This window comes from Pseudopipra pipra, chromosome 1 (assembly GCF_036250125.1).
Source record: "Pseudopipra pipra isolate bDixPip1 chromosome 1, bDixPip1.hap1, whole genome shotgun sequence".
In the NCBI taxonomy this organism is placed as follows: Eukaryota; Metazoa; Chordata; class Aves; order Passeriformes; family Pipridae; genus Pseudopipra; species Pseudopipra pipra.
This window is the reverse complement of record NC_087549.1, coordinates 73,333,576-73,353,470: the sequence shown is the minus strand read 5'-3', so window position 1 is coordinate 73,353,470 and position 19,895 is coordinate 73,333,576. Positions and strand designations below refer to the sequence as shown.

The window sequence follows — 19,895 nt, the reverse complement described above, 5'->3', positions numbered from 1 at the left end:
CTTAATTCACTCTGAAAATAGTAAATATTTTTTCTGTGCTATATAAGCTTTGAAATGGTGTCTCTACTTTGCTCACCTTGCTGATGACTTTAAATATGTTTTTTACCCAAGTATGAATAGTCTAAAGAACTGATAATGCCAATGTAATGGTCAAAACTAATAATTCCCCAACCTTTAAAAGCAAAGAAACAGCCTTAAAAAAACAAACAAACAAATAACCAAAAAGCAAATCGAACCAACCCAAAAAATAACGTAAACACGGTTTTTTCTAGATGGATTGCTCAGCTAAGTCATGCTTAATACCATTTTGTGTAAGTGAAAAAGAAGGCTTGGTACGCAGCTACAGCAGCGCTCCCCGCGGCAGCACAGCCCGCCTACACTCGCGGCGAAAACGGCGTTAAAAAGAGTGGACTTCGTCACTGCGGGAGACACCAAGATAAAGGCTTATGTAACCCTGACTTAAAGAAACAGGATCTTTGCACTCACCCTTTGATTTTGTGCGTTAGCGCTTTCTTTTGGAATCCCATTCATCCACGCTGAGCTCCGGCATCTTGCGTCTACTGTCTCGCACGCTTGCTGTGCTGCAGGTATGTGTGGAGTTTGTTGTTGGTTTTCTTTAAGCTCTCACTGCTTTTTCTTCTGAGAAATGTAGAACAAGTGCGTACTGAGATCTGACTCAGCATGTTTGGGGGATTTTCATTTTATCTGCGTGCTTTTTTAAGGAGTGCGAGCTCATTTAAATGCAACTGGAGGCTACTTTTTTCCTGGTTTTTGTTTTGTTTGTTTTGTTTGTTTTTTTTTTTTTTTTAGATGATGATTCAGAAATCTTTTATTTTCTCTGAAGAGGCGGGGAAGACCTCTCAGCAGGAAGACTCAGGAGAGTGTATTGAAAATGAAAGTGCCACACAGCAATATATTTATATTTTTGTGGTTGTAGATTCAAGTCTCTGAAAACTAGTTATTGTTTGATCTTCAAATAAATGCTTAAGTGAAATCTCACAGGATCTGCACTCTAGCTCTGGTAATATTGTTTGAGATATTCTGAATTTTAAAGTCTGCAAATTCAGAAGACCTTGGTCTCTGGAAATCTGTGCAATTCTTCTGACTGCCAGACTGTTTGTTTGTTTGTTTTCCTAAAACTGTCCCTTCAATGCCACAATTATTTAAGTCCCACTCATCCAGGAATGGTTCAGTAACTTCCTTTTCCTGTTTCTCTCTGTGAGTACGTTTGGCACAGTCAAGTTTGAACATCCCTGTTTCTGTACTAACAAAGTTTTCTTTGGTAGTACAAACAATTTATCTGTAGAGAGTTTACATAAAGCTTTACCTAAATTCTTTCCATGTTCTTTAATCATTTGGAGATGCTCTGTGCATATTCAATGAAGTTATTCAGGTAAGTTCACTCACTTTGTTAACCTAAGGTTGATGGCAAGAAATCATTAACTTGAGTCCAAGGAGCTACATACATCCGTGTTAGATTCAGCTGGCACTTTTTGACCTTTGTGAATTGTTTATTTTCATTTAAGCAATAGTTTGAAAAAAATTAACCATACCACTCTATTACCTGTTTGATAAAAACTTTGGCTCCACTTAAGGATTTTTTCCCCTATCTTGGAGTTTGAATGTGTTCTTTATTTAATATTAAATAAATATAATATTATACTCTGACTTTTGCTGGTATATTTTTCTTGGCACCTCTCCTATGTATCCTTTTTCAGAAGTCTGCAACATCTGAGGCTAAAGCTATTTAGAAAAAGGATTTATTGACATTGAAAAAGTCAGCTATGGAATATTTTAACTCTCTGGAGGAAAATATTTAGTCTGAGTGTAATTATATCTTCCTACACAGTAGCTGGGTTTTTTTTTCCTTCAAAATGCTAAGTCTTGTATTAAGCCTTCGCAGAGTATACTAAAGAAAGTTATACATTCCTGACAGGAAATACACATGGTGAAGAGTGAAAGAACTGTAAAAAGGACTTTTATCACTAAGTAAATAATTCGTGATGGTTGCCTGACTGCTTGCTCATAACTTTATTTTTATCACATTACTTACTGTAGGGCATGGAACTCCTAGTTATGTACCTGGTCCCTCCTGAAGAGTTCATAAGTAACTCTAACAAGATTCTTATTTGTAAAAAACACTCCAGTGGGTTTATTGACTAATACTGCATTTTAGATCAAACAGTATTGAGCATGTTCAGTATATTACTGTAATGATTAAAAAATTGAACAGTTTATGATACCACTGTCTTTTGAACTTTTTCGATGTGGTATGCTTTGGTATTCATAACTGAATATTTTTTGTTCCTCAGTATCACACATGGCTAATGAATCAAGGCCCTGTCCATGTGATATTGGAGACAGGTTTGACTATGGAGGCCGTGGGCAGGAGGTACAAGTTGAGCACATCAAGGCATACGTTTGCAAACCATCTGCCAGCACAGACAAAGCCGTGATTGTGATTCATGATATATTTGGATGGGAACTCCCGAACACCAGATACATAGCTGATATGCTAACAACTAATGGATACATGTAAGAAATATTACTGTTTTCAAAGTGTCTTTTTAATAAGAAAGTTTGTTGAGCTACTATTTTCTGTTCTCATATAAACCCACAAACACTAATAATTTCATAGACTTTCCCTACACCTTTCTCTAGCAACTTTCCCATTAAAACAGTGGAAAAACGTCTAAAGGAGTTCAGTAGTCCTACCATAATAAGTTAGTAGGTAAGCACATAAGATAGATAAATGTTATTCTGCATCTTCCATCTTGCATGAACCTGAAATGGCCTATTTCCTCCCTCTTGATGTAACCTCTGTGTAACTTTGTTGTTATGGTAAAAATTGCAAAGAAGCTGAAGGTCTTTCAGTGTGGGTAAAGTGTACCAGCTCGTGCCAAAGAAAGAAACAAGTTCTCAAATATTTGAAAAACATATTTGGTATCTACTTTCCTATATTACTGGGTTGGCGTTCCTTCTAGCCCAAATGTACATGCCATGCATGTGGTTGGTTTTTTAAAAATTTGGTAGGAAACCACTAAGGATTTTCAGTTACAGTTAGCTATTTATCAAATTAATGAATGAATTTTAACAGGGAAAAATGTATCTGGAAATTATACTAAGTCTCCTTTTTAGATATAGGAAAATATTGAGGGTTGCTAGTATAATACTTTCATGTAGATTAAGTACTATATGTATTCAACAAAATTAATTTGTTGTGTAGTACACATGGACTTTGCTTTAATCCTTTCTCATTATTATTTCATGGGCATAAAATATTTTCATTTTTCTTACAGAGCCATCTGCCCAGATTTTTTTGTGGGACAAGGAGCTTGGAAACCTTCTAATGACTGGGCGACTTTCGATGAATGGGTGAAAACCCGAAATGCCGGCAAAATAGACAAGTACAACCGTTGTTCCTTGTCCAGCGAGTGGACATCCTTATTTCATAGGGATTTTTGCCTCAGTAAAGATGCAGCATTAGATCCTAGATTATTAGTGGGTCAAATATAGTTGGATGTCCACAAATAGAAATTTCATGGAGCTCACAGGATAAGCTCATTGTTATGTGATGGGTGCTTTTTGGAGAAAAGTAGAAGTTTGAACAAGAATAAAAGCACCCACTGTTTACCTGTGCAGAGAGTAGAAGTGAAATGAATGACTAAGATGAAAAGAACCAGCAAAGGCTAGAAAATACAGCTCACTCCTTCCTCTTCAGTTTGATTCAGTTCCTGCAGGTAGGCATAACTTCCGTGGATTTTAGATTGGGTTCAAGTGCAGTCACCAAACACTATGTAACTAGGGAACAGCTAGTTCAAAGCATACTAATTTCCCTCTCTTCTATATTTTCCCCATTTTTATCTGACACATAGCTTGATTGCATAATGTTTCTGGTGATTTAGAAGCAACAATTTTAAATTTGCTTCCACAATTTTATAAACTATTTGTCTTCCTGGTTGGAGATAGTTTAACTATAGGTCACATTTGCCATAACGGGGTGCTCTTGACTGACTGTGTGTCTCAAACTTTCATTTGTGTTAGCCTGTATGACAACTATTGCTATTTGTGAAATTAATTGGACTGCTGTTTATAAAATCACCCTATGTCATATTAACAGTGATGTAGAAAGACTGACTTTCTCCTTTGTCTTCTCCCCTGGAGTTTCTCCTGTATTTTAGAAATGAATAATAGTAAAGTAGTGTTGCGGGTTGGCCCCAGCCAGCAGCCAAGCACCTGTAATGCCATTCACTCAGTCCCCCAAGAGGAACAGGGGAGAGAATAGGAGAAACAAAGTAAGAAAACTCATGGGTTGAGATAAAGAGAATTTGATAAGTAAGGGAAAGAGAAAAACCAGGAGTGATGCAAAGGCAGTTGCTCCCTCCCAGAAGCAGAGTGATGCCCATCCAGTCTCTGAGAAGCAGCCACCATGAAGGCCAGGGGAACAGAGCTAGAGCCTTAATTCACTTTCATTTGCATGTCTCAGAGAAGTTGATGTTGTCCTCAAGTATCTAAGGGACCAATGTGGTGCAAAGAAGATTGGCGTCATTGGGTTTTGCTGGGGTGGAGCAGCTGTGCAACATCTGATGCTGAAAAATCCTCATTTAAAGGCAGGGGTGTCCCTCTATGGTAAGCCTGAAATACTTATACTCTGAGCAGATATGACCAGTGCAGGAACTAATTCTGTAGGGCTATTACTGTAAAAAAATTCAGTGTGACATGGAAGAAAGTGATTTTGTTATACAAAAGCAAATTGTTTTGTTATATCAAGCAAATTGATTTAGCACACTAACATTTTTGCACTTAATTATAACCAGCAAGATCTATGTATTTGAGTGGCATGACCAGGATCCCTTCTGTGCAATATAGCATACAAGAGACACCAAATGCTAAGGCCTCACTGTGGCTGAGGTTCCTCTTGACTGGCAATGACAAAAGGGTTTCTGAGCACATCTTTTAAATCTTTTAGGTAATGGTCCCTCGTTACTAATAGGAACTCCTTTTTTAACCCTTGCACTGTCACACTTTAGTTCTCAATACATTTATGTTACCTTTGATATTTCTGTTATAAACCTCTGTACTTCCACATAACCCAGAGCAATTTATATTAATTAGAGGTGAAAGAAAGTTGAAGGTATTTTTCTAGAAAGCTTGTGGGGATTATTTTGCTACACCGATTTGCTGATCAGTTGAGTCAATTCAACAATGCTACTTGTTAATTTTTTACCTGTCTGTTGTAATAATCTCAGGAATGAAAAGAGTAGCCAGGGTGATAGCTGTCTAGTTTTACTTAACTTAAATTCAAATATATTTGAACAGTCAAAAATACAGTGTCAATTTGTTATGAATTCATATCAGGATATGTACACTGAAGTCCTAACCATGTATCTGGAATGCTGAATATTTACAATTATCTTAAAAATGGCCTTCCCATTAGAGGTGAGCAGCTAGAGGTGAGCAGCTTCTAAGTGTCCATCTTTCACAGAACCCTGTCTCTGACAGTGGTCAGAAGCAGTTGCCCAAAGAAAACCACAAAAATGGGGCAAGTGTAAGAATTTGTCCCTGATTTTTCATACAGAACTGGTCTTTTTATCTTTAATAACATCCCAAACATTCCACAACAAAAGGGATTTTTAAACAAAGTATGTTTAATTCCATTACAAAGCAGCTGTAACTGATCAAAATGTCTTGTAGTTTTATTGTACAGATTTGGTAGTGGTTTAGCCACTTTAAGTACGATGACTCATTGTATGTGCTTGTCTTTCTTCCCTAGGAGTGATCAGGCGTTTCGATGACAAATCTAATTTGCTGCATCCTACTTTCTTCATTTTTGGTGAAAAGGATGACATCATTCCATTGGAGCAGGTGAGTTTCTCATCACAGATATTTGCCTTTTTTATGCCTTTCATGCTTGTTTTGTAACTTGATATTTAATGAAGAGAAAGTAGAAACCTAATTTGCACTTTTCTTCCTCTTTCACTAACTCTTACAGTACATCTACACAAATTTATATTATTTATCCCCAAATCAAAAAGTTTTAAAGTGTCACTAAACATGTTTTCTATTTCTGTTCAAAAATATGGATGACTGTCATCAGTTTTTAGGAAAAGAGCAAGAATCCAAAGGAAGCCTTCTGTCAAGTTTAAGATAGCAGACCCTCTTTAGTGATACTGATGGTTCCTAAAATCAGCAGAAAGTTCCCACCTGTATAAGTGGAATCACTGGTTGCAGGAGAACTAAAAAATCCTGTGACTAGACTTTTCCTTTCCCCACTGTCCTGCAGAGCTTCTCCTTTCTGATACTCTGTCAACAGCCTTTCTCTGGAGTGTGGGTGGAGAATGACTGGAGAAAGATGATTATCTACCAAGGGGATCAAAGAGGAACGTATGCTTTTATTGAGTGGTGTTGGCTTTAATTTTCCTACCAACAGTGCCAGCTGCTTTGAACTACTGATTTTTTATCTATGCCTCTCCTCCCTCAATTTTAAATTAATTCAAACTCTTGCCCCAGTTTTCTTGTACAGTGATCACTACATACTAACCTTCTTATGAGCTCAGCTATAAGTGTTTTTGCCTTTACAGGTATTATTACAGCAACCCATATACTTTTTTTACATTTTATACAGTCATATGCTGTTATTTTGCTAGAGAAAAGAGCCTAGTTCAACAAAGCAAGTGTAGAAATAGAAATGCATTTAGGTACAAAATTAGTAGAATAGGAAACAGTGGCAAGGACATACCATGTCTGTCTTCCAGAAAAGTAAAAAAAACAGGACAATTTGAGGACTGTAAGTATAGAACGTGTTAACTTTGTACTCAGTCAACATGGAACATTCTGTGTTACAGGTCACCTCACTGGAGCAGAAGCTTAAACAAAACTGTAAAGTTGATTATGAAGTTAAAATTTACCCTGGACAGACACATGGGTTTGTGCATCGCAAAAGAGAAGATATCAATCCTCAAGATAAACCTTATATTGAGGAAGGAAGAAAGGATATGATCAACTGGCTGAATAAATATCTTTAGCTTAAATTAATGCCCATAAACAAAATCAATTCTTCTAGAAAATCAGGACATAATAAAGACTGTATTGCTTAAAATGTTCTTACAAACATAAAATCTTTTTATAAAACTCTTCTTCAGTAATACTACTTATTTGCACTTACCTTCTAAGTAGAGGCTTAGAAATGGCTTTTCAAATGCTGAAAGCTATAAATGTAAGAAATATTTTGAAAATTAATCTTGCATATCTTAAAATTATTAGAATCTCATGTGGCATATTCTATGGCATCTGAAAGTTTCATTTTTTTTATATTAATATCAACATGATTAAAAGTCACTGAATGTCTGCCCATGCTTGAGAAATTCTCTCCTTAAAGCTGTGCTTAATGTTGTTTAGCTGTGACATTTTCAGCTCCAGGATTTTCAGCTTTTAGGTAAATATAGTCTGTGTTGGAAGGTTGGGACATTTTCTTGGAAACAAGATATCCTTTTCAGAATTCATAAAAAGTAAGCTAGAAAAAGGAAGGGGAAGGACAATGGGAAGAAATGTATGTGAACTGAAAGGGAGCTGCAAAAAGTTAGGAACCATGACTGAAGAGACTAGAAGAACATGAAGGACTAGAGAAGAAGGAGAATAGGACACAAAGAGGCTGTGAAGAGCAGGAAAATTCAGAAGAAAAAGAAGAACAAAGAAGGAATAAGAGACTACTATCACACATACCCAGAGCATAGGAGGAAGATATGAGTGAAGAGTTCCAACCTCCTTCCACTTCCAGACTGGTCTAGTAGGGGGAGAGTTCACAGCTCTTCAGAACCCTCCTTCTGCTTGGGCAGGAGTTTCTTGTTGGCTGCCACCTTGTTATTATCTACTCCATGGCTGTCAACTGACTTCTGAATAATCTGTTTTCATATCTTTCAGGCATTATGAGTAGCCTAAAAGCACTACCAGTGCCTTCTTTCCACTGCGTTGTGGTTTAACCCCAGCCAGCAACTAAGCACCATGCAGCTGCTCGCTTACTCCCCCACCAGTGGGATGGGGAAGAGAATTGAAAGGGCAAAAGTGAGAATACTTGTGGGTTGAGACAGTTGGGGGTTGAGCATGATGTCATATGATATGGAATATCATTCTGGTCAGTTGGGGTCACCTGACCTGGCTGCGTCTCCTCCCAGCTTTCCATTTTCCCAGCCCTCTCGCCAGCGTGGCAGTATAAGTAGCAAAAAAGGCCTTGATGCTGTGGAAGAACTGCTCAGCAATAACAAAAATATCACTATATTAATATCACAGTGTTCAACATACATCCAAAACATAGTTCCATACTAGCCACTCTAAAGAAAATTAACTATATCTCAGCCAAAACCAGCACATATGGAAAAACTGGCCTCTGTGTTGATCCTCCTCCATTCCCTGGGGGCATCACGTCTGCCTGTGCAGACAGAGACCTCATGGATCACAGAGGTGCTTAAAGTCCCCAAGGTAAATTTCAAACCTGCCCACATCTAGTTATTCTATTTTAATTTTTCTTCCCCCCATACACCTGTCCTTTTATTTCCACTATGAAATTAATTTCATGCAGAATATAGTTAACTATTGTAAAGTTTGAACCAAACAGCTCTGGACACTTCAGTCTTTACCAGGCTTTTTGGTATTAGTTCTCCTTCCTCCTAATAACCAGCACCTTTCTTTTGCTCTTCTTTCATTTTTTGATGCATTTACAAATAGTTTTACAGTTACTAGTTCTGTGTCACTTGATAGCAGTAAGCTACTTTGCTCCATTAGCCTTTCTACAGGGTTTCTTTTCTCTCATCCTCAGATGTATGCCTGTGTTTCCCCCCTTTGTATGCTTCCTGTTTGATTCTAAAACACCTATGGACATCTGGATGCAGCTACAATGGCTTCTTGCTATGTTCTTTGCCCTTCCTCCACATTAAGACCGCCTGAGATTTAATAACATTTCTTTCACCTCACTGCTGTCCTCCACTCCTTTCTCCCTTCACTCCTTTCTCCCTCACAATATTTTTGTCAGGAGCCTCAGCACCAGCTGAATTTCTGATGCTGCTCCTTCCTTTTTTTCAGGAAGGTGCATCACATCATTTCACGATCAGTTTAATGCAAATCCTGTCATCTCTCATGGTTTTGGGCAGCTACCCTACCTTCTGAACCTCATTCAGAGTTGAATCTAAACCAACCTGGATGGCAAAATAACCTCTTCACCTACTGTTACGACCCGCCCCAGGAAAAGGGGAGAGGGGGGTAACTCAGGTTTTTATCAATAATTCCTTTGGGGTGGATTAAAGCGAAACGACACTAGATAATCGGTGTATGAAAACATATATTGATAAGATTTATTTTAACAATTTTGAACTAGTAGGTAAGTTAACATTTTTGGGTGCTGTCATACCACAGTGTGACACAGAGATAACCTTTTGAGGGGGGGGAGAAAATGCACAGGGGAGAGAAAGGCAGGATAAGAGCAAGGGAGAGTAAGAGAAAGAAAAGCTGAGAGAGGACAGATGTCTATAGTCACCACCCACGGGGTCCAGCGATGCTTCCATGTCTGTCAGTTGAAGTGGTGAAGTGATCTGCTGGGGGTGAAGGAGGGAAGCCCCCATACTCCAAGAAATTATGGGTTATTATATCCATGGTTAGTGTCACGGGCCGTGCCTCGAGCCTCCAACATCTCCTGGGTCTGTGCTGAGTTTTTGTGTCTGCCCTGGTTCCCGCCCTTTTCCCGACAGGCAGAGGGGGGGGATGGGCTCCCATGGGCCATCAGAGGTACAGTGTAACAGTCAAAAGCCTGCAAGCTCGGCTCTTCCCGCCTTTTCGGCTTGACATCTTCTGCGCTGGAGGAGGGGGGATGGGCCCAGTTGCCCATCAAAAAGTCAAAGCCTGCAAAAGTCTCCTAGAATGCATAAATCATCAAACACTTCAGTCTCTGACACCTACATAAATCCTTCCTGTGTCATCAGGTTTCTCTCTATTGTGATTTAAGTGTGTATCTGGGTTGATAAGGCACAGCCCATCCCCAGTGACTAGGGAAACATTCCTGTGTTTCAGCTCCTTTGGACCTTCCCAGTGTGATTCCCAATAATCATGTGGCGAGGTCTTGCCTGCATCTGTGATGCTGGGGGAGTAGATGTGGCTAAAATATTGTATTGAACATGGCCCAATTTCCCGTCAGTGAAATAGATGGGAGCCCAAGGAGCCCTCAGCTTTCACAGAATGTTGCACTTCAAGGTACAGACTCTTAATTGTTTCCACTGCCCCATAATATTTTTTTTTTGCAGTTGCTACTGCCAGCCATGCCTAGCAGCTCTCTCATGAAGACACATTCCCTCTGGCTCTGGGTCCCACCTCAGGTCCCAAATCCCCAGCAGTGCTTCAGCCATCCCTCCATCTCGAACCCCTTCTTCACATCACTTCTTCCACTTGCTCCTGCAATGCACCAGGTATCTCCCATGAGAAAATAGCTCTTTCTACACTACACTCAGTTGATATTGAAGAAAACCTATCATTTAAAAAGATTTCATGCAGACCTCTGAGGTAAAAGTGCAAAATCTTCCCTTGCTCCTTGGGTCATGCCCTTGATCAGTGATTAGTGCTCTTCTCTGGTTTGGGCACTGCACATAGCGTTTCTATGGTGTCTCCACCACTCTTCTTGCCGATTGATTTCAGGAGAGATGAACCTGTTCTTAGTGGGTCCAGCCAGTTCAGAGAAAGCCTCTTCAGGTCTGCAGGGCACTTTGCCATGAGTCATGCTGGTAGAAACTGTCCCTCCACATGGGAGGTGAGAAGTTTCATGATGCCCTCCCTGATCCTTCCCTTGTGCTGCATCTGTGCAGATTCCCAGTGACCTATAGACAGAGAGAAGGATCAGACAGTGACTTCCATGCTTCCTGCCAGTCCTGACACGGTTCATTACTCGGCTTTAGTAGAGAAGCAGTTTCACACGAGAGAACTGCAGACATCTCCATTCACTGGTGCAGGCACATCTGATGTGTGTGCCTGTGCAGCTCTGGGGGAATGGAAAGATAACAAGGCACAAATCTTTCCAGAAGAAAGCACTGTGGGTATGTGGTTCAGAAAATCTGTAAAGTGTAAATTCAGCTCCCAGCTGTGGATTCATGCCAAATTTATCAGGGTTGCTATGAGAACAGAGAAAGATGATGAATTGGAACTCTCTACAACTATTGTCTCACATAGATTTCAAATAAAAGAGCCTTGGTTTCTCATAAGGTGGTATTTTGGTTGGCAAACCTTTCCAGCTTAGTTTTTTGTGTGAACAAACAGATGTATCAAAGATAGGGCTAAGCTTTGCCAAATTTCTACTGAGACAAGGGAAGACTGAAACTCGGGAATATTTTGTCAAAATTCATTTCCTTGGAGAATTCAGAATCACTTTCTGTGTGACAGGTATTGCATTTCATTATATATTTGGTTTTGTAGAAAAAACAATTGGGGTGCATTAGGAAGAACATTGCCAGCAGGTCGAGGTGATCCTGCTCCACTACATCCCAAGTGACACCGCATCTGGAGTGCTGTGTCCAGTTCTGGGCTCCTCAGTACAAGAGAGACATGGAGCTCCTGAAGCAGGTCCAGGGAAAGGCAACAAAGATGATTAAGGAGTGGGAGATCTCTGTTATGAGGAAAGGCTGAGGAGCTGGGCCTTTTCAGGCTTGAGAGGACATGACTGAGAGGGGACCTTATCAGTGTCTATAAAGTGTCAAGTGCCAAGAGTACGGAACCAGGCTCTTCTCTGTGGTGCCAAGCAATAGGACAAGAAGCAATGGGCAGAAACTGATGCATAGAACAGGTTGCCCAGAGAGGCTGTGGAGTCTCTCCCATTGGAGATATTCAAGAACTGTCTGGATGCAATCCTGTGCCATGTGCTCTAGGATGATCCTACTTGAGCAGGTAGGTTGGATCAGATTACCCACCATCATCCATTTCAACCTTACTCATACTGTGATTCTGTGATTTTGCGATTCTGTGAAATATAGTATCTAAGACAGAAAACTCAGAATTTTGCAAGTGTTAACATTTACTTTGCTTAAAAACCACACACACACATTCTCAAAACTTGGATTTGAGATTATCCTTTGTGTTTAGAGAGCACTGACACAGAGGTGTGTAGGCTAGACACTCCAAACCCAGGTCTGTAATGTTGGATTCTACTGAACCTGGCAGCCTTGATATGAAGTAAATCAGCTGCAGAGAAGCACCAGAGTGGACAGAGTAGGCATATGTAAGGCTAGATTAGGGGACTCCACACAGATGCTTTTATTCCCTTGTGCTGTCTTGTCAGTTTCTTCCTATTAACTTTAAAAGCCCTTTGACCAATTCCAACAATTTGAAAAAACAGTGAAATGCTCAGTGCTGTTTAATTCTACATTTTCAGAAAATCTAGACACCACAGAGAAGACAGACTCACTACACTGAGCAAAATAGTATGGCATGGATTCATCAGTTCCCTGTATTATTTAGGTTGTTGACTGGCTGGTCAGTGCATAGAAAGCCTTCATTGCTTGTGCATGGGTTGTTGGAGGATACAGGAGGCTAAGGAAATTTGGGGCAACCAGGATGCAGAGGAGTAACTCTGGGGATATGGAAAGCTGAGTCTCTATTTGGGGCAATCATATAGTATGCAGACGAAATGGAAGGAAGAATCTGGAAGAGCCTTAATGCCACCTTTTGTAGACTGGGTTGGATTTTGGTCACTGAGAAAGTGTTATACTTAGTAAGGCTTATGGCCTGCATGCAAGGAATCCTTGATGCCTGAGTGAAGAAGATTGTATGGACTAAAGAGAAAGAGGTGTCCCAGAAGAAAACCTCAGGCTCTGGAAATAAAACAATGGAACATGGTGGAGGTTAGAGTCTTGAAGAACAAGAGCATATATGACTGAAGGGAGAGTGAGCAATGGTGACAAGTTTCTCCCTGGCACAGTAGGTGGGTTTCCTCTGTGACTGCCCCACCTTCCCAGGTGCATCTATTTCTCCCCATTGCCTCTTGTTCTATTGCTTGGCACCACGTTTTGGTTTCTGCTCAATGGCATAAAAATTTTGGTAACATCTGATATCTTTAATTGGTTTAATATTACACTAACTTAACTTCTAGTTCTTAATTTGCTTATTCTTTTTTACATGCTAAGTGGGAGCTCTTTTATGGGTTACAGTTTAATTTTTATGGCAACAATTTTTAATCCATAAAATGCCTCTTCAACTCTGATCCTTATTCTGTATTCCTCTGTCAAGTTAACATTTATTATTGGCTTTTTTTTTTTTTACCATGGTATCTAAACTAGATAGTCACTGGTTTAGCTTAATAATTTTTCTCAGCTTTTTTGACTCCTCAATTCTGAACAGGAACAGGCTTTCAGTGTACAGGCCATAGTCAGCAAGGACAAAGAAAAGCCCTCCCACCATCCACCCACCCACCCAGCACATGCGTACATAGTGGTGCCAATATTCCTGTAAAATAACATGCACTCAGTGAGTTTGAAAAAATGCCTACTGTCTTCTGGCCTGCAGGCAGGAGGGCATCTATGCTTTACGGTAGATTATAAAAGACAGTGTACTTGCTTTAAAAATGTGTCCCTCTGCACAGCACCAGCTGTACTAGTGTGGAGAGCAGTTCTCCTTCCTCAGCTGCAACTTCTAACTCCAAGAAACTCTGCTGCTAGGTCTTTGAGTTTTTTTTTAATTTTCTTTCTTCAGAGTAGGCCCTAGGGAAGGAGCTGAATGGTTGCTGTGCTGAATTAGCAAGGCTTTAGGGGTAGAAGCCTGACCAGAAGTTGAACTTGATGGAATTTGGGGAATTGATGGAAGATGTGATAGAGGTGACTACACCCATATATTCAGCCTCAACTCATCTAAATGCCTTGTTATAACTTATTTTGGCCACATTCACAAGCATACTAAGTTTATGACTTCGGACTGTAGCTGTCTACCTATCTAGGTTTTAACCAGACTGTACTCCATACCTTTAACTTATGACATTTCAAGGTGTGTCACCTCAGGCCATGAGTGGTAGCTTAGACCCTAGAAAGATGTACCTAGAGGGCCATATTTCAAGTAGCTCATTTTGTCACCGGGACACAAAACAATCTGTTTCATTTAATTTAATATAAGAAAAAAAAAAAAAGGTAGATCCATGAAGAGTGCTTTGGTGCAGAGCTCTCATGGGAAGAGTGATGGGAGTTTGGTGCCTAACTCCTCTTTATGCCTTCAGAACCCTCCAGCACATTTTACTCGTTTTCTGGTTTCTTATGTTTGGCACTGAAGTACTTCAAAGCTTAGCAAGTAACAGAATGCTGAATTTCAGAAAGTGACAAGTAGAATGGGCTAATAAAGCTCTAAAACAAAGTTTCCCTTTCAGACCGTGGAGCAGATGGTGGCACCTGTGGCAATACACTTTTTTTCTTCCCTTCCCTTCCTGCCACTGTTATCTGAAGAGCTGGTGTGGAAATTTTGCATCTGGGCTGATAGTTTGCCAAGAATGTCAGCAAAGCTATGATAATGTTATTTGCTAAGGGGATTACAAATTATTCCAACTGCACTAATAAACTGTTCTTCAGTTCTACTTCCAGGTGTTGAACTTACAGATTGTTGAAGATTTCTTTAAAGTTCTTTCTTTTTTTTCCAGAATCTTTAGAAAATTGAGAAAGTTGCTAAGACACTTTTGATGGGTGGCTAACCACATGTAAAAAACCCATGTCCTTCAGTAAAGAGAAAGCATTATTGCTTCCTCTGACTTCTCTGAGCAAAAAGTTGAAGGTAATTTTTAGGCATGGTTTTTTGCAAGGAGAAAGACATGCAGGGGGAAGGGATAGTTTTCATGTTGTATATATTTGCAAAGACTGTAGTTTGTAGTGATGTTGCTTTGGAGAGCAGTGAGCTGTGAAAGCTCTCCCTGTCAGTAGGACAGCAGCTAGCAGCTCAGCGTAGGTTAGTGGAGCAAGGTAAGCTGATCCCATTAGGTGGCTTGAATAGAATGAGAGCTTGTTATTGTCCCCACTTTTCCCTGTTTTCCTCACCCAGCTAGTTTACCTTCAACTTTACTCAGAATTTTTCCTTCTGAGACACAGAGATACCCTGGGTGAAAATTAAAGGGAGAGGCTCACTCATATCTGTTATCTGCTGCAGGTGAAATCAAATTCTGGCTCTATAGGGTAAAGTAAAGTAGAGCTTGCCTCCTGCTCAGGTGTGTTCCTGATGTATACAGGATGTATACACCTGTATTTTCAGATGTTATAACCAGAAGAATGTTCTCACTTTATAGTGGAATATAACAAATACTGTAAGAAAAAATTAAATAGGAGAAATGGTAGAACCTTCTTTGCTAATGTAACTGTAAAATCACATCATTAAAATCCCTCTAAGCCAGAAAAACGGAAGTAACAGCTTTCTGCAGCAACATTATTTGTTGCTGCTCATTTACAGCCCACCCTTTGCTGATGTCTCTTTGCTGTGTAACAGCAAGTAACACTTGTGTCTGTGTCAAGGCTGTTGCAAGCAACCATGAACTTATTCTGCTTGTAGCCTGAGCCAGGCTAAAGCTGCACAGCCTTGTCAGCAGGGTGCTTTGCTCAAACAATCTTAGCAAGTTATGTCATCTGGAAATCATTATTCATAGTCAAAGGGTTTCCCAGTAGGACTGGGCTTGTACTTCAGTGACTGCCAACAGGGCTAGAGAGTGCACACAGTCCTGTATTTTTTGCCTCTGCAAAATACTGCTGAGACACAGACCTAATTATCTGTCTTAACATAGCAACTTACTCTCACACATTTCTCACTTTTTGCAGATTAAACGTCTGCAAGCAGCTACCTATGGCAAGTGACTACAGGCAGAGCTGCAGAGACTACTGAATAGGAAGAGATGGCACAATTTTAGGGTCTTTCTGGTAGGACAGGGAAGAAGAAAGCACAAGGAGTGTGACAAAACTGGAACAGGTGAAGAGTGAAGAGTTACCTGGTGGAATGAAGAGGGAGAACACAGCTATGAAAGGGAAAGATGTGGGAGATGGGCACAGAAGAGAGCAGAGAGTGATATTGGTTGCTGAAAATCAGTGAGCTGTGGGAAAAGCAGAACATTCAAGAACCTCAATGAGAAGGAAAAGTAACACTGTGAACAAGAGAGAAGGAGACCTGGGACTGACCTTTGAAGACCACCTTCAATAGTCCATGTTCATCCTGCTATTCAGATTTTCTTTTCTTGCCAAGGATCTGTTGAATAAGTCTAGCTTCTCTGTGAGGACAGTGAGCTGAAACAACACACAGGCAAGTGAAAGGTGATATAGAAAAGAATATAGAAAAGTAAAAGGGAGAGATAGTAAGGCAGGGCATGCAGACATGGGGTGTTCAGGGGGGAATAGACACTAGCAGTGATAGTGTTTCCTGAAAGATATCCCATGCCTCTGCTCCATCTCCCTGACTTAATGGGCCAGGAATCAGCCCTGGCTGAACACTCGATAAGGTTAGCAGGGGTGCCTCAGTTGGAGAGGAGCAAAACGTCAGCAATACTAAGTGGAGGTAGAACCCCTCTGTGGAGAGACATAAAAGGAGGCCTGCTTCAACGGAGAGGCAGTGAGTCAGCGCTGGAGGCAAGGCAGGGGACATTTCTATTTCCAGGTGTCCAAGAGATTTGAGGAGACAAACATTGCTTGCTGTCACTAAGCTTTTCTCCATCACACTGTGAGTAATGGCACTGTAGGAGACAGGTGGCCTTCTGTTGCTTCATGGCTGTTGTTGGGTGATTTGTAGATTGCGTGCCAAAGTACAACATTAAATTCCCAGGAATTGCTCAACCCAAGATAACAGCGGAAAGTAGTCAGCAAAATTGGTGAGATGATGGAAGTTAATCCTCAGTAAGACAAAAGTTCTTGAGGAGAAATGGACATCTGGGATTTTTCTCACCCACCCCCTTCCTCTGCTGAGCCCTGGTTCCACTGCCTCCCCAAATGTACTTGTTGTGCTGGGTTGATACCGGGTGGTAAATGCAAAGGGTGCTGAAGAGAAACATATCAGGACATTTCGGTAGAAAGTCAAGGAGTGGCAAAGCAATTCAAAGCAGAAAGATGGAAACCAGGAATGAATAAAGTGGAACAAGTCTTAAATATTATTTCTTTCCCCGATTGAAATTGGGGAATGGTGGGTCTTAAGACAGGAAAAGATCTGGAAGAGAAAGGAAAAGAAAGATGTTTGTACTGATTCATGCTATACTGCTAGGAGGGAAGTGGGGAAGGCTCAGCAGACCCTTGCAGGCCAATGGGTTGAAGAGGGTATCATCCCAAGCCTTATTGCTTTCCAGCTGGCTCAGATTGCTGGTGTTTGCTATTCCCATGATATCTCTGATAGCATCTGTCTGATGTACTAATGACAAGATGCTTCATTCACCACTCAAGAGAGGGATTAGTGCTCAAATTGACATTCCAGCTTGTCACTCACCAAGGAATTAAAATCTTCTTTGAATGTGGAATTTACTGACCCCATGGGATAGCCTAAGACTGAGGAAATGATGCTTTAAACATGAGATCACTGAAATAAAATGATGCATTAGCTGGAGAGCATTCAGCTTTCCAAGCTGTGGCAGAGAGCCATTGGACAACATTACACAGGCACCTCACTCATGCTCCAGCCAGATGATCACAAATACCCCGACCACTACCTCCTCTGAAAGAAAAGCAGAGTATAGTGCAGGGATCCCAAGAAATAGTTAGTTTTTAAAGAGTTTACAAGGCCATTTTGGAAGAGGCTTTGATCTGCATCTTTCCTAGTGGAAAAAATGATCCACTTAACGTCTTGGTTTATCACTGACAACTGGTCATGGTCACAAGTCTGGGTTAGGGACTGTACAGAAAAACACTTTGAATTTCATCTGGGCAGAACATTGATGCTGATAGTGATGGCTTAAGTGAAATTATATAGATGTGTACACATAGGAAGATTGACTTACGTCTCTCATCAAGTTGCAGTTTAATTAATGCACGCCAGACATATTTTTTCTTGAAAATTTCACAAAAAATCACAAAAAATCACAAAAAATTTTGTCATTTTTGCAATGATCTAGGGACTTTTCCCTTATTCATCACTAATTTTCGTTAAAAAATTTTTTAACAAAAATTTTTTATTTTACAAACATTCCATTTCCCTAATTTCCCAATCAATAAAATTTGCATCATCAATTTGTAAAAATTTTTTATCCAACTTGTTACACCCCATTTTTTCCTTTCATCATTTGTTTGTTTATTCATTCGTTTACACTTAAACTCACCCCATTTTTTCCTTTCATCATTTGTTTGTTTATTCATTCGTTTACACTTAAACTCACCCCATTTTTTCCTTTCATCATTTGTTTGTTTATTCATTCGTTTACACTTAAACTCACCCCATTTTTTCCTTTCATCATTTGTTTGTTTATTCATTCGTTTACACTTAAACTCACCCCATTTTTTCCTTTCATCATTTGTTTGTTTATTCATTCGTTTACACTTAAACTCACCCCATTTTTTCCTTTCATCATTTGTTTGTTTATTCATTCGTTTACACTTAAACTCACCCCACTACCTTCTACCCATTTCCCCGCCTAATTGGCAACCTTAACTATTTTCTTTCCCCTTCCAACCCCACCACCCCAATTAACACTTTTTTCCTACACTCCTCTAATAATTAACCCCAAATCTTATCCCCTTACCCCTCAGAAAAAAAGGAATCAAACCCTTATCACCAACTCCCAAAGCTGGTATTTTCATTAAACTATTTTCTGAATTTGCCCCCTTAAACCGCCCGAATTGCCCCCGAGATAATCCTCGCACAAGCTCTAGCACAACAAACAACGTCAACAACAAGCCCCAACCTGCAACTAAAATTGCCCCACCCCCCAAGAATAAAACATAGCCGCACCCTCAAAATCTAGCCGAACTGGCAAAACACCCCCACTATCCACCGTATCCAACCCCAATCACCGTAACCCTGATAACCCCATAACAAACACCCCTCCCCCCAGCGCTAAAACTAACCCAACCCCATACCCCACAACCCGCCAGTCCCCTCAAGCTTCAGGATACGGATCCGCTGCTAATGAAACCGAATACACAAAAACCACTAACATCCCACCCAAATATACTAAAAATAACACCAATGACACAAAAGACACCCCCAAACTCATTAACCATCCACACCCTACAACAGACGCTAACACCAACCCAACCACTGCATAATAAGGAGAAGGATTAGAAGCCACTGCCAACCCCCCCAAAATAAAACTAACACTTAAAAAAAGTATAAAATACGTCATAACAATTCCTGCTTGGCTTCTACCCAAGACCTTTGGCCTGAAAAACCACCGTTGTAATTTCAACTACAAGAACACATAATCTTAACTAAACCTACTTATTCAATCCAACAATCAAACCTCCTTCTACACTTCCAATTGCTCAACCAACACATTTTTGTTATCCACCAAACTATTTCCCCAACCACCTAAAACCCACTAACCGAACCAATCCTAAATCAACATCAACTACCTCCATAACTAAAACATAAACCCTAATAATAACCACTTGACCCAAAAACAATCCTAGTTCTTGTAGCTTACAATAAAGCATAACACTGAAGATGTTAAGACGGCTATTACACATACCCAAGGACAAAAAAGACTTAGTCCTAACCTTACAGTTAGTTCTTGCCAAATATATACATGCAAGTATCCGCGCCCCAGTGAAAATGCCCTCAATACCTTAAAAAGACAGTAGGAGCAGGCATCAGGCACACTTCCCCAATTGCAGCCCAAAACGCCTTGCATCGCCACACCCCCAAGGGTACTCAGCAGTAATTAATATTAAGCAATAAGTGTAAACTTGACTTAGTTAAAGCAACTTATCAGGGTTGGTAAATCTTGA

The 19,895-nt window shown here is 40.2% G+C and overlaps 1 protein-coding gene across 1 annotated transcript; it reads left to right on the top strand.

Annotated features, from left to right (window-relative positions):
- Positions 1–450: 450 nt before the first annotated feature.
- On the top strand, positions 451–7,349 carry CMBL (carboxymethylenebutenolidase homolog). The gene is made up of 6 exons (XM_064661412.1): positions 451–587; positions 2,313–2,535; positions 3,300–3,407; positions 4,487–4,629; positions 5,774–5,865; positions 6,846–7,349. Exons 2-6 carry the CDS (start codon positions 2,321–2,323, stop codon positions 7,023–7,025), a joined length of 738 nt encoding a protein of 245 aa, XP_064517482.1. The 5' UTR covers positions 451–587; positions 2,313–2,320; the 3' UTR covers positions 7,026–7,349.
- Positions 7,350–19,895: the final 12,546 nt, after the last annotated feature.

Bases quoted from the DNA above. Each gene is read 5' to 3' on its own strand.
- CMBL (XM_064661412.1), top strand. From the start codon at position 2,321: ATGGCTAATGAATCAAGGCCCTGTCCATGTGATATTGGAGACAGGTTT. The intron at 2,536-3,299 runs GTAAGAAATATT...TTTTTCTTACAG, and splicing joins CTAACAACTAATGGATACAT to AGCCATCTGCCCAGATTTTT. The intron at 5,866-6,845 runs GTGAGTTTCTCA...TCTGTGTTACAG, and splicing joins ACATCATTCCATTGGAGCAG to GTCACCTCACTGGAGCAGAA.